This window comes from Falco biarmicus, chromosome 8, assembly GCF_023638135.1.
Source record: "Falco biarmicus isolate bFalBia1 chromosome 8, bFalBia1.pri, whole genome shotgun sequence".
Taxonomy (NCBI): Eukaryota; Metazoa; Chordata; class Aves; order Falconiformes; family Falconidae; genus Falco; species Falco biarmicus.
In genome coordinates, this window is record NC_079295.1 from 75337 (window position 1) to 100152 (window position 24816).

The 24816-nt window shown below is 46.4% G+C and overlaps 1 protein-coding gene and 1 long non-coding RNA gene across 3 annotated transcripts; one reads left to right on the forward strand and one right to left on the reverse strand.

Moving 5' to 3' along the window:
- The first annotated feature begins 14067 nt into the window (after nt 1-14067).
- On the forward strand, nt 14068-16073 carry LOC130153701 (uncharacterized). Its single transcript, XM_056348926.1, has 4 exons — nt 14068-14166; nt 14250-14481; nt 14532-14858; nt 14956-16073. Exons 1-4 carry the CDS (start codon nt 14068-14070, stop codon nt 16071-16073), a joined length of 1776 nt encoding a protein of 591 aa, XP_056204901.1.
- Nucleotides 16074-18368: 2295 nt separating this feature from the next.
- Nucleotides 18369-23575, reverse strand: LOC130153870 (uncharacterized). Of its 2 annotated transcripts, XR_008823524.1 has the most exons (4): nt 23440-23572; nt 21983-22180; nt 19201-19373; nt 18369-18662 (listed from the first exon to the last, which is right to left on the reverse strand). It is a non-coding gene; the product is annotated as an uncharacterized LOC130153870 (long non-coding RNA). The 2 variants fall into 2 exon arrangements; XR_008823523.1 differs by lacking the exon at nt 18369-18662 and having other exon boundaries at nt 19162-19373; nt 23440-23575.
- Nucleotides 23576-24816: the final 1241 nt, after the last annotated feature.

Genomic DNA, 24816 nt, shown 5'->3' on the forward strand with positions numbered 1-24816 from the left:
GGCGGCACCGAGCCCCGGCCCGGCGCGGAACGGCAGCCCAGCCCCCGCCCGCCGCGGCTCTGAACGGGCGGCTGGTGCTTCTTCTCGTGGTGGTGCTTCTCACTTTGCCCTGGTAGCCATGTGCAGCGCACCACAAGAGCTGTGCTGCCCGCTTTCTGGGGCGAGATGCGGAACCGCGGCCTTTTGCACTTGTCCGCAGCCAAAATGCTGCGTAAGCCTGGTTTTGGCTAGCTAACGACTGTGAAGTTGTTCTCGAAGCAAGTGGTGGAGTCATAGTGTTACCGAAATCTCGGAATGAAGAACTTATCGACACCAATGTGATGTAGATAAGCAGACACTTCTTTATTGACGGTCGGGTGCGTGAGCGAGTCCTCTCACGATCAATGCATGCCAGGTCTCAAAATCAGACACCATATATAGAACTTATTCATACATATTAAGTATTCATACATAATCATAACATTTCCAGTAAATCATTAACATACTCTCCTCCTATATCCGATTCTGCGCAGTAGAGCTTAGAAAGGTCTAGAAATGGGTCTGGGGTACGATTTGGGTAGGTGGTATGTGAGTCGGTGGTTGCGATCTCCCCCTGCCGGAATTACCTGCTACTAAAGTTCACGGTTTCTTGGCAGGTAACCACAAGCTGTGCCAGTCGACTCTTCCCAATTTCCATTAATCTCATATTCTGACATCTCAATACACTTTCTACATACAGAAGACTGGTCAGATACAAAGAAACCTTTCAAACCCTAAATTATTACCGAAGTTTCAACAATAATTCCAGCCCATTCTTCTGGCCTTGGTACAGGATGTACAGAGGGTCTCATAGCAGCTTTTACTGAGCAATTATAAGTTTCCTCAAAATATATTTTTATCCTTCTATATTTCTATTCTATAAAATAATTCTATAAAATCAAATAATCAATCAAATAAAGTCAATCAATCTTAACTTATTAACAAATCGATAACATTTCCCCCCTTTGAAAGTGTTGAAAATCATTATTTCAATACTTTCACATTATTTACATATCATTTGTTTCAACATATTTTGGTGGTGGCTATACCTTGGTGGACTGGTTGATACTTCTCTCATAATCATATGATTGATTGCAGTTCTATTGGTAAACTGCTTCTTCAAACATGCATATACCAACATGATCATCAAAAAGACAACCGGTAACAAAAACAAAGTTTTGATTAGGGATTGTATCCAAGAGCTCAAGTGTTGCAGAATGGCTGTGTGATCACGGCCATGACTCCCTTAAAGATCTTTGTGAAACAAAGTTAGCGTAAGTTAGCTGAAGCAGGCCTTGCAGCTATGCTGAGGCATGCTGATAAGGAAGCTGAGAAAAACTGACCTTGTGCCTAATGTTGTAAATAACTTTGAGGAATTCGCGTAGACAAGAGAGAAAAAAAATATGTAGCTAGCTAACCGCAGAAACCGCAAGTAGGAGGACGTATGAAAATGTAACCCTTTAGAGCTTAGCCAATCAGCAGATGACTTGTAGGCATAATTAACTGGAACTGTATATAAGACATAATCGCGCCGTAATAAATCGAAGCTTGCTCTATCACTCATATTGAGTTTGCCTGCTTGACTTCCCTCGCCGTCAACACTCAAGTTCCATCCTAATTTGTTAAAAATTTTTCCAAGCCAATCTCTTCTGACATATCCTTTTGAATTGTTTCAGTTTCTTTTTCAGTTTTTCCTAATAGGTCTAGATCATGTTCCACATCCTGAGTGGCATTTGGAATGTGGATACAACAGTGCTCCAGTTCATCCTTGAGATATCCACATACTCCATGTTCTTTAAGTAGGAGCATATCTAGTGCCATTCTATTTTGTAAAGTCATTCTAGAGGTCGCCTGTAATTGTATGTTCAATTCCTTAAACCCCTTTTTAGTAATGTTTGCTAATTTTTCCACTTGACCAGTTAACTGATAGAGCCATGCTCTGTTTCTATATGATGCTATAGGATTTAAAAGTGATTCACGTGCCCAGCCAATTTTCACTCCTGTAGATGGTTCATTCCAAGTATCATCATTTGTCTCAGATCTCTTTGTTCGTTTCAGTTCTATATTCTCTAGGGATCCTCTAAATGGTGATTTCTTCCAAATCGGACACAATGTTGGCACGCCTAAAGTTATTTGTTTCACTTTACCATCTAATGCTAGATGAGTGGTCCAGGTTCCATCTCTTAATGCCCGAACTAAATGTCCTGGACTTCAAATAGTAGTTTTACTACAACTAAACAAAGTTCCTTTTCTAACTATAAAAGTGCTGGTTAAATTGAGAGTGTTCTTAAGACCTCGACAAAAACAACCATATGTTAAAACAGTGGCCTACAGAGGAATTCTTTGGATTACTAAGTCTGCATTACTGCAATCATACACTTTTTCACATTTCCACCATGGCACTATTTTATTTTCCTTCTCTCCCGATGAAGTTGACCTATCATTGACCCAGGGTAATACTGAAAAAACTTTTCCATCCCAGGTAAAACACCAAGAAGTTCTTGCCATATACTGAAAATGGGAATATAAGGTCATAGACCATATAGAGTCCCATTGTGCTACTAATTGGGTACCTTGGCCCATTTTGTTACACTTCCATTTCATGATACTTCTGCTCACATTGGTTTTAAGTTGTTCATCATAAGAACACCATCCTAAGTGGAGATTTGGACCCCCAGGAAGAAGAACGCAAGCTATGGCACTAGGTCAGGATCCTGTTATAAAATCATAATTCAATAGTTTGGTTGTTTTTTTTTTTACAATCTGTTTCTTTACCTGGCGACTTCCACTGTTTTCTAATAACCTTTACGTGTTCATACCATTGAGTCACTGGCCTTTGTTCACAGTAGGTGGTTTCATTTTTATGTTCCAGATTGGTCAGATTCATAGTTAAAATTCCCCATGGAATAGGTTCACCTACTGCCCTCGGTATTGGCAAACAAGCAGTGATCTGCGTGACATTTTGTAAATTGGCAAATTCTTTAATCAATCCTACCATCAAATTTTCCTCAGCCATTTGTTTGGGAATGTCAATCACTTGTTCTGTTTCTATTTGTCTTTTGTTCCTGTCCACCAAGCCGGCCCATGATCCCACCAACACTACCGACCAAAATAAAATCCAATATAAAAATTAGACATGTTTCAGTGTCAATTTTAAAGTCTCTGGGTCACGATTGACAATCTTCCATGGAATAGGTGCTTTCTTCACTCGAGTATAATGGATCCAAGCATCTGATTCTGCTATCCTGATAGCTGTAAAAGTGGTTAACAGTATCTGGAAAGGTCCTCTCCAGCACTCCTGCAAAGGTTCAGAGGCCCAGGTCTTCACATAGACATAGTCTCCTGGTTGGAAATCATGCACTGAATTTTCCAGGGGTAAAGGTCTATTCCAAATTACTACACTCCAAATCGCAGCCAAAGTTCTCCTTAGAGAAAGCAAATAGTTATATACATCCTGCTTTCCTTTTACATGTACGTTTGGATTTGGTTCTGGAGACTCATATGGTTTTCCATATAATAATTCATAAGGACTGAGTGAGGTTCCACTCTTTGGCTGTACCCTGATACGTAATAATGCCAATGGAAGTGCCTGAGGCCACTTTATAGACTGGTTTCTTGACAAATTTTACTTATTTGTCGTTTCAAAGTTTGATTCATCCTCTCCACTTTTCCACTAAATTGCGTTCTCCAAGACGCATGCAAATCCCAATTAATACCCAATGCTTTGCTAACACTTTGGACTACTTCAGCAACAAAGTGTGGACCTCTGTCAGAGGAAATTCCAATAGGAACTCCAAATATCAGAATTATTTCTTGTAATAACCACTTCACAACCTCCTTTTGCTTGTGTGGTGCGACAGGGAAGGGCTTCTGGCCATCCTGTAAAAGTATCAACCCCTACCAGGATGTACTGGTACCCATTCTGTCTATAGGTAACTCTGAAAAATCTACTTGCCAATCATCTCCAGGTTCTGTACCAGATTTCAGTCTACCCTTTTGAACCTTTTTCTTAATCACTGGATTATTTTTCAAACATACTTCACACTTTGAGTTACCATTTTAGCTATTCCCAACATCTTAACTGATATTACTTGCTTTCGTAAAGATGTTACTAAGGCTTCTGCTCCCCAGTGACATTCCTGATGTCTCGTTTGAATTCTCTCTCTCATCACAGGAGGTGGAATTACTACCTGTCCATTAGGAGTTACCCACCATCCCGCTAAGTTTTTCTTAGCATTTAATAACTGACCCAATTTGTCATCTTCCTCTGAATATCTCGGTTTTTCCCTAGGAAGGGTTACTGTTTTAGAAGGAATTATTGCCATTTGCGATGCTTGTTTCTTTGCTACCTTTTTTTTTTTTTTGCTGTTCTATCAGCTAAATTATTCCCAGCTATTATTTTTGTATTCCCAATCTGGTGTGCCTTACAGTGCATGATTGCTACTTGATCTGGCTTTTGAACTGCTTGCAATAATCATAAAATTTCTTTTTGATGCTTAATGTTTGATCCTTGAGAGGACAATAACCCCCTCTCTTTCCACAAAGCTCCATGGACATGCACTACCCCAAAGGCATATTTTGAATCAGTCCAAATATTTACTCTCTTTGCTTAGTTCTAAGGCTCGAATTAAAGCGATGAGTTCCGCCTTTTGGGCTGATGTGGTACTCACCAATGCTCCTGCTTCTATAACTGTGGTCTCTGTTGTTACCGCATATCCAGCGTATCGGACTCCTTGTTCCATGAAGCTGCTTCCATCAGTATACAATTCCCAGTCTGGTTGCTCCAGTGGTACATCCTTCAGATCCTCAGGACTGGAATAAACATACTCGATGGCAGCCAAGCAATCATGTTCCAGTCGTCCTTCTTCCTGTATGGAACTTAAAAACACTGCAGGATTTACCAGGTTAGTTGTCTTTAGAATCACATCATCCTGTTCAGTCAATACCACCTGGTACTTCATCATTCGGCTGGGAGACAGCCAGTGTCCCCCCTTCTGTTCTAGGACAGTTATCACCATGTGTGGACATAGACTGTTATTGTTCTTCCCAAAGTCAATTTCCGAGCTTCTTGTATGAGCATCACTGTTGCTGCCACTGCTCAAAGGCAGTTTGGCCACCCTCTACTCACTGTGTCCAGTTGTTTAGAGAAATATCCGACTGGTCGTTTCCAGCTTCCTATCCTCTGGGTTAACACGCCCAGTGCAAGGTGTTGCCTTTCATGAACAAACAACTGGAAATCTTTGGTTGGATCCGGCAGTCCCAAGGCAGGTGCAGACATTAAGGCACGTTTCAACTCTACAAAAGCCTTTTGTTGTTGTGGGCCCCATGCAAAGGGAGAGTTCTTTTGGGCCTCGTACAGCGGTTTAGCTATTAGCCCATAGTTCATGATCCAAAGGCGACACCACCCAGTCATTCCCAAAAACGCTCCGAGTTCATGAATATTTCTCGGCTCAGGTATACCACAAATAGCTTCTTTGCGATCTTTTCCTAATTGTCGTTGTCCTTTTGAAATCTCAAAGCCCAGATATATCACAGTCTGGCAGGCTGTCTGGGCTTTCTTCCTGGACACTTTGTATCCATTTAGTCCCAGGAAATTCAAGAGGTCGATAGTCACCTGTATACAGGTAAGTCTTTCTTCTGTAGCAATCAATATGTCATCCACATATTGTAAAAGTAAATGCCCAGCTCTTGATTTATCCTGTTTCCACATTTCAAGTTCCTTGGCTAAGTGATTTCCAAAAATAGTTGGACTGTTTTTAAATCCTTGGGGTAATCTAGTCCATGTCAACTGCATCTTTCGCCCGGTTTGAGGATTTTCCCATTCAAAAGCAAACAGTTTTCTGCTTCCCTTTTCCAAAGGTATACAAAAGAAAGCAGCTTTTAAATCAAGCACTGTAAACCACTGATAAGTCTCCCTCAATGCCGTTAACAGTGTATAAGGGTTTGCTACTACAGGATAAATGTCCTTAACTATTTGATTTACTGCTCTCAAGTCTTGTACCAGTCTATATTCACCCAAAGGTTTTCTGGCTGGTAAAACAGGAGTATTATACTGTGATTCACATTCTTCCAAAATTTTATACTCCAAAAATTTATCACTCAATTTCTTCAATTCCTGTCTCACTTCTGATTTGATTGGATATTGTTTAATTCTCACTGTTCCTGCGCCTTCCTTCAAATCTATTTTAACCGGTTCTGCTAGTTTTGATTTACCAGGAATATTTGTTTCCCATACAGTAGGGATCACTGCCAAATCCACCTCCAGTGGAATTTCTTGATCCTTTACCTTTTCTTGTATCATCAGGATTTCTCCCGGTTTTGACTCAGGTATTTTCAAGAAAAGTTCTCCTTCGTCAAAAACAATCTGTGCATTTAATTTGGATAACAAGTCTCTTCCTAAGAAGGGTATCAGACATTCTGGTACACACAAAAATTCATGTGTAATTATCTTATTTCCAAATTTCAAATCCAGGGGTTGCAGGAATGGCCTGGTTTTGTTCCAATTTTTCCTTTACAGGTATTTAATAGAAAAAATGTTGCTCCTGTATCCACTCCCAATCTCACAATTTGAACAACACTTTTTTCCACTTTCTTATTATCAGAAGTTATAGCCATTACCAAATTATCTCTAATAGTTAGCTTACATTCATCCTGCCAATCCTTTCTTTGTCTTAAGGAAAAAAACCCAAATCCACATTTGGCATTTTATTCCATTTCCCTTCTCTTTTACAATACAGCATTAATTGCAGAATAGTGTTATAATTCAGTGTCCCATTCGTGGGCCACTTTTCCTGATCATCCAATATACACAAAGGCCACCAATTATTACAATACTCAAATTATTACAGTACTCAATCATCTGGCTCTTTTGCAGATCATCATATAAATTTCCCCAATGTGCCAATAAACATCCCAACAAAAAATTTTTCGGGATTTTGTCATTTACAGCAAGATTACCCATGCTTTTACTTTTAAACAACCGAGTTAATTTAGTTGCCATTGTGTAATCACTCACAATACAATACACAATTATTCAACTCTGTCACTCCGATCCGCGGATCCACACTCCACACTCGCTTTTGTTCTCAATTACACATCTCACCCTTACAACCACACTCACACTTTCCCACAGTTACTTTAAACAAACATATAACACAATATTATACCTCTTAATTTTCTTCTTAATACACAAACTCACAAAAACAACAAAAAACCCCCAAAACTTCTTCTAACTTCTTGTTAGAGGCACTACCTTAGAGAACACTATAGCATGTAGTTTCTCTTGTTTCCACTTTTGTCCAACCCTGCAATAGCTTTCGCTTATGTCTTACGGGCAGGCGCCTAGGCTTCCTCTTCCACAAGGATCCTTATAGTCCAACCCTGCGCAGCTCTCACCGCGTCTGACAGGCAGACTTACTCAGTGATACTCAAACCCACTGGTGGGTCTCCAACCCACTGCTTACCATACGCTTATTATAGTGGGACTCCTACCCACTTACTACAATTACAAGAAGAAGTGTCTTACCAAAATCCAGGGAACGTCGCGAAGAGCCTTATGGATCGGGGATCGATGGGTGTCCCCGAGAAATCCTCGGTGCCGGCTGGAACCGATCAGGTCCCCGACTCCTCCGGTCTCCTTCAGCGAGGTCCCATCTGGGTCGCCAAAACTGTTACCGAAACCTCGGAATGAAGAACTTATCGACACCAATGTGATGTAGATAAGCAGACACTTCTTTATTGACGGCCGGGTGCGTGAGTGAGTCCTCTCACGATCAATGCACGCCAGGTCTCAAAATCAGACACCATATATAGAACTTATTCATACATATTAAGTATTCATACATAATCATAATATTTCCAGTAAATCATTAACATACTCTCCTCCTATATCCGATTCTGCGCAGTAGAGCTTAGAAAGGTCTAGAAATGGGTCTGGGGTACGATTTGGGTAGGTGGTATGTGAGTCGGTGGTTGCGATCTCCCCCTGCCGGAATTACCTGCCACTAAAGTTCACGGTTTCTTGGCAGGTAACCACAAGCTGTTCCAGTCGACTCCTCCCAATTTCCATTAATCTCATATTCTGACATCTCAATACACTTTCTACATACAGAAGACTGGTCAGATACAAAGAAACCTTTCAAACCCTAAATTATTACCGAAGTTTCAACAATAATTCCAGCCCATTCTTCTGGCCTTGGTACAGGATGTACAGAGGGTCTCATAGCAGCTTTTACTGAGCAATTATAAGTTTCCTCAAAATATATTTTTATCCTTCTATATTTCTATTCTATAAAATAATTCTATAAAATCAAATAATCAATCAAATAAAGTAAATCAATCTTAACTTATTAACAAATCGATAACAATAGTATACTACCATGTGTGGGTGAGTGTCCCGCAACCCAGGGGAAAAGTGTCTGAGCTGCAGCAACTAGCAAACTAGTTGTCCGATACAACAGTTGAAGGGAAAGCCTCGCGCTTCCCCTGTTCCAGCCTTGCAGTCCTGCTACTGCTTGTTGTGTTTGGTGAGCATAAGGACCGCTGAGCTGGCTGGAATTGACTGAAATAAGGACTGGTTGAGCTGACCGAATAGCGAGTCTCCCCTAGAAAAAGACCATTACTATAGTTATACAGCAAACACCCTAAAAATCATTCTTCTTGTTTAAGTTTTATAAGAAACATATATATATATATATATAAAGAAATATTTAAAGAACTGTATAGATCTGTGCTAGAAAACCTAGGACATCTACTTACAGGTAGTAGAGTAGAACTCCTCCTTAGTGATTCAAAACAATCCATCCAAGACACAAGCTGAGGAAACACTTCTGCTGTTTTTGAGTCGGTTACTGTACTCTGTCAGCAGCACATTGCTGGAGACAGAAGAGAAGAATTAATGTCTTCTGGAAGAATACAGTGTCCAACAGAAACGCAAACCCAGCATCACTAAATTTGCACCCCAATCTAGAACGTTAACTGTGTCCTCAGCAGCATCAAAACAGGTTTGCAAATGCACGAAATTTATAACTATTGCATGTATTCTTGTGATGACGTAATGAAAATAAAAAGGCATGCCCAGTGACTAATGTTCACTCAGATTGAATACTTATTTCCATTGAATTTTAAACTCATTGGATGAAAAACTTGCTCAGCAACTTTTTTTTTTTCTGGAAAAGAGCCGTTTATCAAGTGTTGTGACCACTCCTTAAATGGTTTTCAGTTCATTGTTCCCCCTAAAGAGTTCTCCAGTTAAGCTCATTCTATTATGCAAGTGTGAAATATTTTTTTTCTTCCTAGCCTGAAGTTTTCTTTTAACCTAAACGTAGATAGCTTAAATTGATATCACCTAGGCTCTTTTATCTTTATGCTACTCTTTTCCAATAGCCATGATGTTTTGTTCGCCTCTCAGATGGGAAAAGTGTGTGGTTGTAGAATGGTAGTGCATTTTTTTCTGTGGGGCAAAAAACCAAGGGCGTATTGGAACCCTGCTGTGACAGGTCTGAACGTTAAAGCTTGATCTAAAAATAAAAGAGTTAACAGAATAGTGATTTGAATTTAAAAAAAAAAAAGGGAAAGGCGGGAGGGTGGGGAGACACGGACACGACACACCAGAATACAGCAATATTATCCAGAAATCCTGCGTCTTTGCATCTCACGTACATTCTCATTGTTTCTTCGCTCCTTTCCTGTTTGCATAGGTGAAATGGATCAGCACTTCATCTGGCAAGCTGTTTTTCTTCCCGTCCTCCTGAAGGGGAGGCAACTCCCTGGTACTCTTGGACTTCTTTGTTTCAGCGACACCTTGATGGAGCAGACAGAGATAAGGAGCATTAGATGCGGGAGCTGGAGCAGTATCAGAAGACTGAAGCCTATAAATCTTTAGCAGGAAAGCACAGGACAGACTAAAGGCAAATCACACAGACAAGGTATTGAATGGGACAAAAATATGTGCCTGGAACAACACAAGATTCCCAGCTGGTTGTGCAGACTGACACTCGTTTACAGCCTTTGATGTAAAGGCTTGTTAAAACATGGATGCTCATCTCAGGGAGCTCATCTGTGGGTGTGAAATAGAACATTTTTCTTCCGGCAAATCCTAGTTTCATAAATACGACATACAGCAACCTACACCAGAAATAATAATTGTCATTATTTTGTCACAGCAGTGACCAAACCATTGTTAATTGTTCTCCATTGTTCTGGTATTGCTTGTTAAAGAAAATGTGTTTTGAATTCAGAAATTTAAAGTGCTAAAGCAGCTAAGTGGCAGAACCAGGCCCTGTCCCCAGTATAGCCCTAATCCAAGGCTGGTTTAACACCCAGTCCAGTTAATCACTGGGAGAACAGAGAAACAACAGATGATCACCTTGTGCACACAGGTGCTCACAGAAATGCAGGTGTTTCAAGAAAAAAAAATCAGTATATGTGAATAGGAATTGCTGTTCAAAGACTAAGTGTGCTTGAAGGAGTGTGTGAGTTAAAGCAGGCAGAAAGAAGATCACGATCCGAGGAGGAGCTTGGAACCGAGGCAGAGACTGGAAGCAAATAGATGAATCAACAGGGACAGGGTCAGGTGATGGATTTGCAGAATGGACAAGACCAAAGGAAACTTCTAAAAACTTTGGACGTTGACTAATGATTTGATAAGTGTATATAAGCTGTGCTGTATCCCTTTGCTCTCTGCCACTCGCTGGGGCGGTGGCCCAGCTCTGAGTGGCGATTAAAGCAAACCTAGTGGTACCCACGTCTGTGTAAATTTCTCCTTTAACACTATATGTGAAGCATATGACGGAAGTGCTGGTAATCCACCGGTGTTGTGACTGTTGACTGATGTCCCGTGTTAGAATAAATACAAGTACAATGGCTAACAGGCCTCACATGCATGAAGAACACGAGAACGGTGGTGCTGGGTCAATGGGTCTGTGCTTTTCTCTAGTGCTCTCCTTGCTACCACCTAGCACTCAGCTGGCAAGCTCATGGGCACAGCCAGGACCAGTCCAGCCTCTTGTTTTCCAGGGAGCCGATCACAACACATATGGGAAACAGACAGTAGACAAGACGTAGTTCTTCATATCCTTTCCGTTGTTTTGCTAGAGAATCTAAAGTTTGATAGACCTTATTTTGTTTGTATTTACATTGGCACTTCAGTGGGTCCAGACCAAATGGCCACTCTCTACCTGACTGCTGCAAAAATTGGTTTGAGCCCTCGGTTAGTAACCAGCCGTTGGTTAACTTTGTCTTTGAAATACAGCAACCTATGGTGGAATAGGAAACTGAGACAGTTAGGGACATCGGTTGTATTTACTCGAAGGAGGTGGAAAATTTTCTAGGGAAATTTTTTAATAGTGTTAGCATAAAAATCCTGTATGTGGCACATGAGTGACTGCTCTAGGCATATGACTTTTTAGAATTAGAAGCCATCCCTGCCTTAAGTGACACATTTAGAAAAAGTCTCTACGTGAATATTAAGCTCACACAGCAAAGCTGCAGCTACCTGATAGCACAGTATTTTTCCTGGTTTGGAGGATTTTTTTATTCACCTAAAACTTTCCAACAGTCGTCACAGCTAGTTTATTCCCTGTATGACAAATAAGTAGTAAATGAAGGTGTTTTCATACAATGGAACAATCTGCATGCTTGCATTTTTTTCACAGCTGTTGCAAAGGTGTACTTGAAACCCTGAAGAACTTTTGCTTTTTATACTACTGAAAACCACACTACACAGCTTTTTGCAAATTTCCAGTCTGGAGAATCGCAGAGTAATTGTTCATTTGTTTCCGTGAAAGAAAAAACCCCAACACATCTTCCTTTAGAGGCAATATTTTGCTGCAGATTTTAGTTCTATCTTTTCTATTTCATCTACCTCTTCTCCAGCTCAGAAAGGTCTAGTTCTTTAGAAATTCTTTTCATTTGATGTGTTAGAATATCTCTGTGTAGTAGTCGAAAAGGAACTGGACCTGCCCTTTGTCTCACTAAATTCTCATTTCTATAATACATGCAGTTTTCCTTTACTTACTAAAGAAAAGTACCAAATCCCATACAGCTACCTGGGATCATGGATCAATCCGAATATGCGTGGCCCAGCACTACTTTTTGCAACTGATCTAATATTCTGTGCCAAATTCTATCATAACCCAGGAATGGAAATAATAGGGATGACATACTTTGCATATCTTCTCTGCAGGTTGTTACGACCCGCTGCAAGTATATAAGAAAAAATACAGGTAGTGGACATTTCTCAATAAACCTCTGACATCTGAAGAAGTCATTTTAATATCAGATTTATTCTCACCATACTTTCTGCATGGAAGACCAGAAGAATCTATGCTTTTAATACAATTTGTGCAGGAAAGCATTGGCAAAAATACTAGAGTACTTGTAATGTTTGTTCCTACACCAAACATGCTGAGGTGAGGCTTAAAAGCCCACCTGTGAATTCACATTTGCCGCAGTGCTGTTAGTAAAAGCTGTAACTATCCGTATTTTTTTGAGAATGCTTAAAATGAAACACAACCTAACTCTCAGTTATAGAACAGTGTAGCACAGCAAAGACGTTATCATCTAATTTTTTCATTATAAGATGTGGGTGCATAACCAGGAAGAACACTAACAATTATTTCTTAGTAAACCTTTCCAGCATAAAACTATTTAGTAGGGCAGTGCAAATCAGAACATACTCTGACTTTAACACGAAAGAACACTTCTGCTGTATAGGTAGACAAAAAAATTGACTTAGTGGGATATTTTCGTTCTCACAGTGCTGTTTCCTCTCCTTTCATTGTCAGTAATGCAGTGATTCTTGTGGGACATTAGGGTTAGCATAGATGTTAGGTTAGCTTTAGATGCTTTACATGTTAGAGATGTATTCCTCGTGATTCTGCTCCACGCACAAGAAAAAGCCCGGTTTGCCTTTGCCTGGAGCGGGACTCAGTATGTTTTCAAACAGTTTTCCGCAAGGATACGAACACTGCCCCACTATCGCTCACAATGCTCTGGCCACAGCCTTAGCACAGATCACCATTCCACCTGGCCTCACAGTCTATCGATACATCGATGGCATCCTCAGCAGGGCAGACGGGCCAGAAAGCATTACAGGTGCAATGAAAACCATTTGGGCAACACTAATCAAGTTGGGACTGGAAGTCCCAGAGTCAAAGTGCCAAGGGCCAGCACGAGAAGCTAAATTCCAAGGAGTCTGGTGGGTTGCAGGAGCTGCCTCTCTTCCACCAGACACACTGGAAAAGAAAGAATCTGGGCACAACCCATCCAGTACGCTGGAACTACAACAAGTTCAAGGGACTGTGAAGTACTGGCGTAACCATATTCCTGCCTTTTCCGTCATTGCTCGTCCCTGGTAGAATTTGTTATAAAAGGGAAAATCATGGCAGTGGACATCTCATCAGCTCTGTGGTACCGTCAAGTTCCCCTTCCTGCAGGAGCATAACAGGGCCTGGCCGCGGGGTCTCCACTCCGCTCCAGCCCCCGTTACTCCTGTCAGCACGTGCTGAGGTTGCAGGCTGCGCTGCTTAGGGAGCCGTGGCAGCACACATTTAGGATGGTGAATGCCAGCCATCCTGAAAGCGATAGCTGTCTCTTACCCTAAAAAGTTTCCTGTAATACTATGCTTCTCTGAGGTCCCACTTTTCTCGAATTGCCCCCACCCCAAAGCAATTTCCCCACAGGGTCCCTAAGCAAGGCAGTGGAGGAGTGGCTCTCTCAAACTCCCTCCCAGCCCTGCCCTGGCTGAAAGAAGGCAGAAAGAAGCCTTCAAATGAGGGAAGTTCTGGCTGCAAGAGAATACAAGCTGACCAGGTCTTGGGATCCACTGACATCAACAGAAATTTAGGTGAAAACTCCCCTTTGACATGAAACTCAACTCCCAACCCAAAAAACAGTTGTGATGGGAAACTATGGTGGGGGTGGGAAATCAGCGCTGAGGGCAGGAAGGCATCAGCAGGATGGGAAACCATTGAGTTGGGAAGTTGTTCTGTCATTAAAAGTCAAACTGTCACAACGCTGGCTGACGCAGGTGCTGGCATAATGATCGCCATGGAGATGGAACCCCAGAACACTGCCCCAACAAATGCCACACTGGCCAACTGCCGCAGCACAGAGCAGCACGCTCCTCGTGGTGCTCCTGCCCTTCGGGTAACCCCCAACCAGCTGTGCCGGCCAGCACCTCACCACATCACCCCCCTTCGCTTCTGCCCACAGAGAGGTTCCCCCTCCAGCTGCCGACAGGACCAGAGGTGCCCAGCATGAGCTTCACCACCCTGACCATGCCGCCACCGGTCACTTCTGGTGTGCTGCCCTCTGTCCCGGGGCTGCTGATCACCGTTCGGCCTTCCCAGCTCCACATTGTCACCCACCAGCCCGCCCAGGCAACCTGGCAGGGGGTGCAGGGCCCCCTGGGGGACTCGGGGCAGGTCGTGCAGCTGCCACACGTGCTGCAGCTCCCCAGCGGTGTGCAGCTGCCCCCTCTGCCTGCTCCTTGTCCCCCTGCCTATGGCCAGGGACAGCAAGTGGTGATGGGGACACTTTGCCCCACCAGCCAGTGGGGCTGGGCCCATGGGACGTGGGCCAGGGACAGCCCCTCTACCCTACGGGCTGCACTGTGCTGAATGTCCCTGCCCATGCTGGGCCCCTGCCACCCCAACACCCTGCGGCTCAGCACTGCGTGCAGGTCTCCCCTGTGCTCCGCACCCATCCTGGCAGCGCCCAGAAGCTGTTGGAGGCCTTTAACAACGACGTGGTGGCCAGTGAGGATGGCGTCCCTGCTGCCACCCCCTGCCAGCCCGCCCTGGATATGCTCTCTGGCAGAAGCAGGATCAAGCACCAAGGTGAGGTCTGCAGGGTGGCAGAGCCCATAGGGGGTGACCTGCACCAAGGAAGGCTTGCATCACCCTGGGGGTGGCTTGGCTTCGTTTGCTTTTTCAGAAGTGGTGACCACCCCGCCAAGCCCAGAGAATCTCCTGGACCTGCCCGAGCTGGGGCCAGATGCCTTCAACGAGGCCTTCCCTGAGCTGGCAGAGGACAATCTGCAGTTTCAGGATGAGCATTCGTCCACCGTGGACAGCAGCGACCCGCTCGCCTGGCTCGACAGCATCCTGGAGCTCCCTGAAGTTCTCAGCAGCTCCTGCTTGACCACCCTCCTCAACAAGTTCCCGGAGTTCTCAGAGTACATGGCAAAGGGCGGCTGCTCCAAGGAGCAATCGCTGGTGGCAGGGCTGGGGGACAGCGAGGACACCAACCGTGGTGTCCCTGATGTCCCTGTCTTGACCACCACCCTCAACAGGATCCCTGACCTCTTGGAGTGCATGATGGAGGGCAACTGTCCCAAGGACCAAGTGGTGGCCGCAATGCAGGAGGACACCAACCCCTCCTGGCAGAGGGTGGCAACATCCCCCCTGCTGGACGCCAAAGGCAAGCAGGGTGGGCTGGCAGCGGTCTTCCCCACCCGGCTGCCAGAGAGCCCCATGGAGCCCTCTCAGGAGGGTCCTATGGACACTTCAGAGGAGAGCCCCTTGAAGGGATGCTCAGAGGGTGCCCACAAGGGTCTCCCAGAGGGTCCTCAGCAGATCCTGCTGAATAGTCCCCTGGCCAGCCCCCCGACTGCACCCCAGCATCATCTGCCCCGCATGGCCCAGCTGGTGGAGGAGGTGCTGCGGAGGCAGCCCCCGGTCATTTTGACCCGCTTGCCACCACCACCGGGCATCTTCTCCTGCCGGGTGGTGCCCAGATCAGGCAAGGCTGCTGGTAAACAGGCCAAGCGCCCCACATTGGCTGACACCCTCGGGATGCCAGAGATGTCCCCATGGGGCAGCATGCCACCCAAGAAGAGGAAGAAGATGGTGGTGTGCCCGGTGGCAAAAAGCTCCAAAACCCTCTGGGAGGGGAAGCCACACAGGGATGCCACGGCAGTGGGCTGTAGTGGGGAGCAGGGGGGCAGCAGCAAGCAGAGGCCATCCAATAGCGACTACGTGCCCAGCAAGCGAGCCAGAACCCTGAGGAACACTGGGAGACAAGGTGCTCCACGCTGCTCCAGTCACCGTTGATATATTGATAGAGAAGGTGTGGAGCACAGATCCCTCTGACGTGTGACCTGCACCCACCCACTGCAGCCCCAGCCCTCTACCAGATCTGTCTTTCTTAATTCATTAAAGGTTTGATGTTCCTTGCACAGTGCCTCTGCCTGCGGTCATTCACGCAGCGGGAGATGAGGGTTAATGCAGCCCCTGCCACATGCAGAGATCTGACGCTCCACCTTCTCCTCTGTCGAGGTGACACCTCCACCGAGCTGACCCACTCTCTAAAGTATTTACAAATGAAGGGACTTCCCATCAAGGGAGGCAGCCTTGGCAGGGGTGAGAAACAAAGAGCAGGGAGCGAAAAGAGCACCGTTATCTAAGTTGCGCAGGAAGAAGACTTCCAATGAGGAAAGTTCTGGCTGCAAGAGAACACAAGCTGATCAGGTCTTGGGATCCACTGACATCAACAGAAAATGAGTTTAAAATAGGACAAAGATAATGGTGGCAGTGGGAGATGGGGACCTCTAACTGAAATAGTTCTGCCCCAAAGAGGCCAAAATCCCACTTGGGGAGCATGCGTAGTCCGTAAAACACTTCAGCAGTGCTACTGAGGATGCGTACGCGTTTGCATTAGAAGCCAGAAACCAGCCACCAAACCTGTGTATGACACATGACTATGCAACGTGCGGCGCTCTGAGAAAGGCCCCGAACCCCTTCTCAGTGTTCCAATTGGACCTAAAAACTTTGCACGCACTTTTTAATCGCTGCCCCCAAAGCGATTTCCCCACAAGGTCAGTAAGCAAGGCGGTGGCGGAGTGGCTCTCTCAGACCCCCTGCCAGCCCTGCCCTGGGTGCCGGTGCCTCTGGCCCTGCCCCAGCAGACGTTGCTGTGCTGATGGAGGGGCTCCCTCCCTCTCCACTGCATTTGCAAAGGGAATGGCTGGCTCACCCTTTGCTGCCCACGCAGCCAGCCCTCACCTTTAGCTGCTGTCATTCCCAGGGGCGCCAGCTCTCTCCCAGCACCCTCGCACCTTCTCCCTGCGACACTGCGAGAGAAGCATTCGCCAGGCACACGGGTGCCATCACTGCCCTGCGCAGCTGGGCACCCCAGACTGGCCCTGCCTGACTGCCTCCCTCACCAAGCACCTCCACCTCCACAGTCTCAAGCTCCATCCCTTTAGACGGAAAGGGGGTCACTTTATTTCGAAGTAACCGTTCCTCATGAGGAACACAGTCTCTTCAGGAGGCAAAATACTTCAATAGGACTTAGAAATAAAGCTGGGGCATCTGGGGGGCCACCTCATCACTACTCCAAACAATGTGTCCTTTGTGGAGAAAAACTGAGGAGCTAGACAGTTTCCAGAGGACAGCAAAACCTGACCTGCTGAGAGCTTAGGACAGTGCACATCATGTTCTTCTTCACACTTGGTGCACGTTTGACAAGCTGCGAGATGATGGTAAATTACTTCCTTCAGAGAGGACAGCAAGACACTGTTGCCAACTCAGCTTAGGGTTTTTTGGCTTTTTTCTCTGGTTGGCTAAGCAAAGAAACGGAGGCAGTTTCGAAGTGCGCAGAAGCACAGCTGCAGACATAATTCCTGCTGTCACACAGGCAGGAGGAGTGAACTTCATCCCTTTGGGTCCTTTTGAGAACACCAAGCACCCAGATTGTGCTGAAGGATGCTTTGTACATAGGGGACCCTCGGAGAGAAGCAAACATGTCCAGTTTTATTCCCTGGGAAAGTGTCCTGACACTGTCCTGCCTCTCAGGTGGCATAGGACAATTAAAATACAGGAACTTATTAGTAAGCATGGGCTAATTCCTGGCCCACTGTGATGCTAACAGTAGCCCACAAATCTCTCAACTAGTTTTGCTCAGCCTGTATTTATGACAGTTACATTGCTCTGTGTTGTGGGGGAAAGCAGATGACATAGCTTGCCCCTTTGATGCGCAGGGCTGCGTTTCAAAGGACTACGACAATCCCAGAAAAGCACAGCATAGAACAGCTTATATGTAATTAAGTATCACATCACGAAACATACTGCATGCATCTATCCATAAAAATGGGGTTTATGTAGGCACATGCAAAATGGGTCTGCTGCTCAAAACCCAGCAAATCCTGATTTTAAAAAATCATATACTGAAATGTAAGACGACATACGTTTGGATTTGTCTCTAAATCCCCATGTCGATGTAATTCCTTCACTGCCATCTGAAATCGTTCAGGTTAAGGCACTTTCCACGTCAAGCAAAGAAAGCTCAACTCAGAAGGGAAAGATCCTTCTTGATGGGACACATCATCTGTGACAACCAGACACCTTCCCTCTCGTTGAAACATAGCAGCAGAGTTAAAAGCAGTTTTAAATGCCAAGTGGAGAGGTGCAAAGTTTGAAAACTACAGGACATTCCCTTCCTAGCACAAAATAATCAACTTTTTCCCACTTCTCTGCAAACCTTAACCCCAGTGTTTTGTGTTTTTCACACTGCAGCACAGAAAGCCAGTACCCACAGCTGCACAAGGACTTCCAGTGCCAGTGTGCAAAGCATTGAGGAGTCTGGGCTCAGTCCTGGCAGTACAGGAGTGATCCACCTCAAATGCACTGCACAGTCTGCACCTGGGGGTATCACAGGCCAATAGTTAATCACTGCTTTTCCTCCCAGTAACAATAAAAAGAGAAAAAAAGAAAATCTCCTTACATCCATGGCTCTTCTTTACAGGCTAGAGGTTTATGGAAGTGATGACCCATTTCACCCAACATTCAAGACACCTTTTGAACAATTTTCAGAACTGTCCCCAAACCCCCAGATCTTACACAACAATCAGTTCAAAGAAAGTACAGAGGTCTCTGCGCTACTGGACACATGCAGGAACACTTGTGTTTACTGGACACCTTTGTAAAGGGAAAAGGCATTACACCAGCGTACCAGATCCTCGCCCAAAAGACTTTTCAAACCACCTGTTTGTTGATTCAGTCACTGCACTTCAACCCTTCCACCCACGACAACATCCTCTCAGGGGGCAGACTTGCCTGCTCTTGATCACAGAATCAGTCAGCAGAGTTCATACTGAACCAAGCTAAAAACTGGGCCCAACCTCTACGTTCATGGTTGGGATACACGGCTCCTATCACAGGGCTCACATGGCAGTCCCACCTGGGTTACGTATCTGAAGTTGCATTTCCCACGGGTCAAATATTCCTCTTCACATCTGCCTTGAAACTGAGGGCTCATGGTCAGCGAGAGAAGAGAGTTCCTTGCCTCCTGTGCAGTCAGGTCATGTTCCCCTGCTAAATGCAGCCTGCTCAGGCCTCCCATTTGTGTACAATCTGTTAAAAGAGTAAAATCAAGTCTGAAGGTTATTCATTTGCTTCCTTAAACATTCTACCATTTGCAGCATTCGGCCCCCAGAAGATGACTTCAGACATAGCAACTTCTCCAAGCAACCTGCTATAAAAGGCAGTTCAACAGAATCACCAACAGCCAGGTCTGTACCCTTGGGGAGACACTTTCAAAGCTCTTTGGAGGATCGCACTGGATCTGTGTGCTTTAGACCCCACTGCGTGGATTTACTGTTTTACTGGCAAAGGTTTTATGTACCACACGTGAACATCTTCAAAACACCTACTGTAATGGTCTCATGCATAAACAGACACAATGATCCTCTAATATCACACATGAAGAACTCAATGGATGCTCCCACCAAGGCAGTGGTTCCCTTCTGTAGCCACTGAACAAGCAAAAGGATGGATCAGAATGACATTATCAAGCTCTGAAGCAAAACTTCTGTCTTCCTTTAGCTGTAATTTAGAGCTTCATTGAGTGCTGAAGAGTGTCAGCCTGAAAGCTCTGAAGCATGAAGAGCTTGATCCTCTGTGCCAGAACCACACTGGCACTGGCCACACAAGCTGCCTGCGTACTCGCAGGGTCAGGGTCAGGGTCCGGGTCCGGGTCAGGGTCTGTACTGCCCTGCCACCGCAACACAGAAGTGAGGAAAGTGAAATGGAGATAGAAGTGTTCATTCTCCACGTAGTTGATGCTGGCAGCTTCTTGCCTCCAGCATTCCTGCACCTCAGGAGCCTGGGAAATGACAACAAACGTGAAGGTTCCTAAAAATAATTTGCCTAACACACCACAGCGTAGCACTTCCATATGCCCACACCACACTTCTGGCTCCCAGCTGCTCTCCTGTACTTCCCTTTAGCTACCTGGGAGGCACCTTTTCCATCTCCTCAGATCTCAGAACACCCGACTCATGGCTCTAACATTCTTCCCCTTCCTCTCAACATCTTCCTGGTGGTCTCAGCTTTCTGCCCTCCAGATTAGGGCCTTATCATAACAGGACAAGGATAGCACTGGGGTTTTTTTCTGTAAGGAAGCCAAATACTTAAAACTCTTAATTAAAATATGAAAATTAAGAGGAAGGGAAAAGCCAAAATGACAGCCAAGTGGAAGTTTCATTTGGTGCTCAAACCACCTGAATACTTATGCTGCAGCTGCAGCCAAGAGCTGGCCCTTAGATGCCTGATCAGGATAAAGCCCCAAATCCTGCCACTAAGGTTTCAAATGACAAAATAACATCATCTAAGGGAAGGCAAAATGGATAAACACAAACATCGCCGTATGTTTACAGGGCCTTCACAGCACAGTGGTTCTCTGATGGCACCCAGAACTTAGCAGTATGAAGAATTACAAAGGTCAAGTGCTATTTATAAGCAATGCACCCTTAAATCAACACTAGTGACAAAAGAGCCAAGCACTTGACTTGCAGAACGGCAGATGATTCGTGACTTTCTCCACAGCTTCTACTACTGATGAAGCTTACAACCACCTCACCATTTGGGAACGACATCCGTTGCTAGTGTTGCTCTGGTTGGAAACTCAGCAGGCTGGCACGTTCATTCCTTCAGAGCCAGAAGGAATTTGTTATTACAGGAATTCTCATGCCACTGAACTGGCAGCAAGGTACACAAGCCTCTTAATCTCTTTTTATACTTCTACACTTGTGCCATAAAACCATTCTCCACTCTCCATCTCACTACCTCTCCAAGCAGAAAAGTCCCATCTGCCACACACTTGTCACAAACTTCGTAGGATATGACACAGGTTTCAAATACATCAGAAAGTATCAAATCAGAAACTTTAAAACATAAAAGAAAATTAAAAAAAGGTGGCAGTGGGAAATTATTTTCTACCTTTAGGTGTTAGGTTCACAAGCTGCTAGTAGTTAACATTAACGGCTCACTATTTCAAGGTCATGATGGCAACAGTTCTGCAATGTGTGGATATCAGCAAGAGAATTGCTGCCTTGCACCCGTTCAGGTGCTCCACCTATACCTTGTCACAGATTTGATTTTTTTTGATTTTTTTTTTTGTTTTGTTTTAAATGCTTATCAGGGTAGGATCTGCCTACCAAGACCAGATTTTAAGTGAAGTTACATTATGCTCCTCTTGATTTAAATACAGCAAGATAGCTCCACTGCTACATTCAGCCACAAGAACGTAAACACCTCCAGCTCCATAGTCACCCATACATTATTTTTGTAAGGAACAAATGACTAAACATGGAACAACACTATGAAAAAGCAAAAGAATGAAACAATCAGCATTTCCCTATTTGGACCAAAACCCGAACATCTCTAACAGCAGATAAGTCTGAATTAAAAATCAACCACATCCAGATCCCAAATGGGGTAGGGGTTATTGTATGCCACAGACCTGGACTTGACTGTTGAAGGAAATCACGCACTATGGAAAATTTGAGGTGGTTCTGCAGAAGTTTAACTAGAGCCTTGGCAACTTCACTTGGGACATGAAAGGTACGTGTGCTACAGTACCACCCACAATAAAGGAAACTAGTCTCGCAGTTTGAGTTCAACACCACATCCGCAAACCAAATGAGGCTGCTACGTTTGAGGAAGACTGATGGAAACCTCACCTGCCATCCCAAAGTTATGCTACGGCATTTCTTCCCTTTTTGCCAATTTCCTCAGCCTTGGTACATCTTTTGCAGAATCTGAAGCAAGGGCCCACAGCTTCTTCCTGTTTCTAACAGTGAATGTCTGGGTTTCACACGTTGGTTTCTTGTGCGGCGCCAATAAGACCCAACACTTGCCTTCATAAATGCATCCGTACACTAGGCAAGAAAAGGAAAATTACCAGTCACGACACTGTACTGCCCACAGGGCAACAAAGTGCCCCACTCGTAAGAGGATTGAAGACAGTAAATTACCCTCAAATATCTTCATAAAGAAGCACAGTTTAATCATGTGCTTTTAATCTGACTACCGACACAATCTAACAAGAAGACACATTAAGGGAAGCAGAGCTGTAGTTAAAAAAGTGGGGCTTCTCTTTCCTCTCCTGAGGGTTTACCATCCAGAGCTGGCTGAAGTTCTGAACCTGTAAACCGCTCCCCCATGCTTGTATGCTCGCTCTGGGAAACAAAGACGGCCGTTTGAATTCTTTTGCAGGTACAATCTTTCTTTACTTTTGAGTTGGAATGAAATGAAAAGCTACCAGCAGTCCCACTTACCGCACCATAGAGACACACCTATGGTCCATGCACATGCCTGCCCAGAAACGCATGCAGAGGGAAACCATCCCTTGGGTATCAAACACAGAAACAGCACTGAAAACCTTGACTTCTGAGAGTCCCTGCAGCGTTCTCCCAGGTCAATACACAGCATGCTTGTGGCAGGCTCACCATGCGTGTGCGTCACTTGCTTTCATTTCCATCTTCATCTCTAACCTGGCACTTGCCACCTCCAGAATGCAGCATGCATAAAAGCAATTGCGTTTACTACAAGCACAGCACCGTGTGAACCTTCTGCACGAAGCCCGGTATTTAAAAAAATTGCTATAAAGAATAAAAATCTGCCGGCACCACTGACACACAGACACGCTGTGTTTTCTGAACAGGGCCGATACATTAAACCTGCAAACTAAGGACTGGGACAGCTTGCTCCTTGCCCCTCTTCTTTTGCCCTCAGGCTGGTGCAGGAGCTCCTTTCACCAGAGCAGGCACACCACAGACACAGCCTCACCGAGGGGAAGGGTGGGGAGGGGATAAGGGCAGAGGGGGAAAGGAAAGACCCACAGAAGCAGCTTTGCCGCCCACTGCCAAGGCCACAGCCTGCTCATCCTGTCCCCTCGCCCTGCCTGTGCTGGTCTGTGCCTCTGTCCCCCTTCCCGCCCCTCCGCTCCACTCCCTAGCCCTCTCTCCTGCTGCTGATCCTGCATTCTCTGCGGCACCCCCTGCCCCTCTATCTCTGTCCCGCTCCACCCCTCTGCCCAGTCCCTGTCCTTTCTCCATCCCTGCCCAGCCCCTCCTGCTCCCCCTGCCCCTCTGGCTGCCTCCTGTCCCTCTCCGGCCACCCCTCCGCCTTGACCCACCTCTCCCTGCCGCTTGGTGCCTCCCTTCCCCTCGTCCCTGTCCCACGGGGGCTCCGGGGCCGGGGCCTGTGCTTGGGCAGCCCTGGGAAGGGGCCATGGGGCCTACAGGGCCCGGGCTGGGGGCTGGTGTCCCCCCAGGGCCCAACTGCAGGGCAGCGATGTCCCATGGCCTGCTGGGAGAAGGCGTGCCCCGGGGCATGCTGGGAGCTGTAGGCCTGGGGCTGCCCCATGGCCAGGTTGGTCCCGGGGCATGCTGGGAGCTGTAGGCCCGGGGCTGCCCCATGGCCAGGTTGGTCCCAGGGCATGCTGGGAGCTGTAGGCCGGGGGCTGCCCCATGGCCATGTTGTTCCCAGGGCGTGCTGGCAGCTGTAGGCCTGGGGCCGCCCCATGGCCAGGTTGGTCCTGGGGCATGCTGGGAGCTGTAGGCCCAGGGCCACCCCATGGCCTGGTTGTTCCCGGGGCATGCTGGGAGCTGTAGGCCCGGGGCCGCCCCATGCCAGGTTGTTCCCGGGGCATGCTGGGAGCTGTAGGCCCGGGGCCACCCCATGGCCAGGTTGTTCCCAGAGCATGCTGGGAGCTGTAGGCCCAGGGCCGCCCCATGGCCCGGTTGTTCCCAGAGCATGCTGGGAGCTGTAGGCCCGGGGCCGCCCCATGGCCAGGTTGTTCCCGGGGCATGCTGGGAGCTGCCATTTCCCACCCTCACCCTCCTGGCAGCCGTGTTGGGCTGGGCAGGCACAGCCTGTGCTGGGGCTGTGGCCCGGCTGAGGGGATCTGTGGCTGGCCGTGGGGCGAGGGATGCCCCTTGGGCTAGCACAGGGGTGTCTGCTGCCTGCTGGCTGCCCGGGGGTTCTGTGGGGGGGTTCCAGCCCCCTGCTGTGCCAGGCCCCGGGGCAGCTGGAGTCAGGCCTGGCCGGGGCAGCCCTGGGAGTGAGCTGAGAGCCAAGGAGGGAAAGAGGCGCCGGCAGGTGCCCCGGGCACCCCGACTCACAGAGCCCCCTGGAGCCGCCCCGGCGTCTGTAGGTCCTGCAGGAATAGGGCCAGCGTGTTTTTCTGCTGACTCTGACAGGGCTCTGGCTACACCTGTCCTGCTGAGGGACTGGGAACATGCAGCTGCCTGGGAGAGTCACCAGCCAGAGTATGAGTGCTCCAGCCTTGTTTCCCTTGCTAGAAAACACTTCATTTTTAAATACAGCCTCTCAGCGGCCAGATCCAGGCAGTCGGGATTGCTTCCTGTAGGGAGCAGCCTGGTGACTCGAGGCTGCTGCCTTCAGTGGCAGAGCTGGACACTTCTCCTCGCTGACAGGATTAAGTTATGAAGAATCACTCGGAGAGGCTGCAGCTAAAGCAGTGATTAACTCGACTTATTGAATAAGCTCA

Coding starts and splice junctions, on each gene's coding strand:
- LOC130153701 (XM_056348926.1), top strand. CDS start 14,068: ATGGAGATGGAACCCCAGAACACTGCCCCAACAAATGCCACACTGGCC. Junction 14,482..14,531: donor CGTGCTGCAGCTCCCCAGCG/GTGTGCAGCTGC, acceptor GCCTATGGCCAG/GGACAGCAAGTGGTGATGGG. Junction 14,859..14,955: donor AAGCAGGATCAAGCACCAAG/GTGAGGTCTGCA, acceptor TTGCTTTTTCAG/AAGTGGTGACCACCCCGCCA.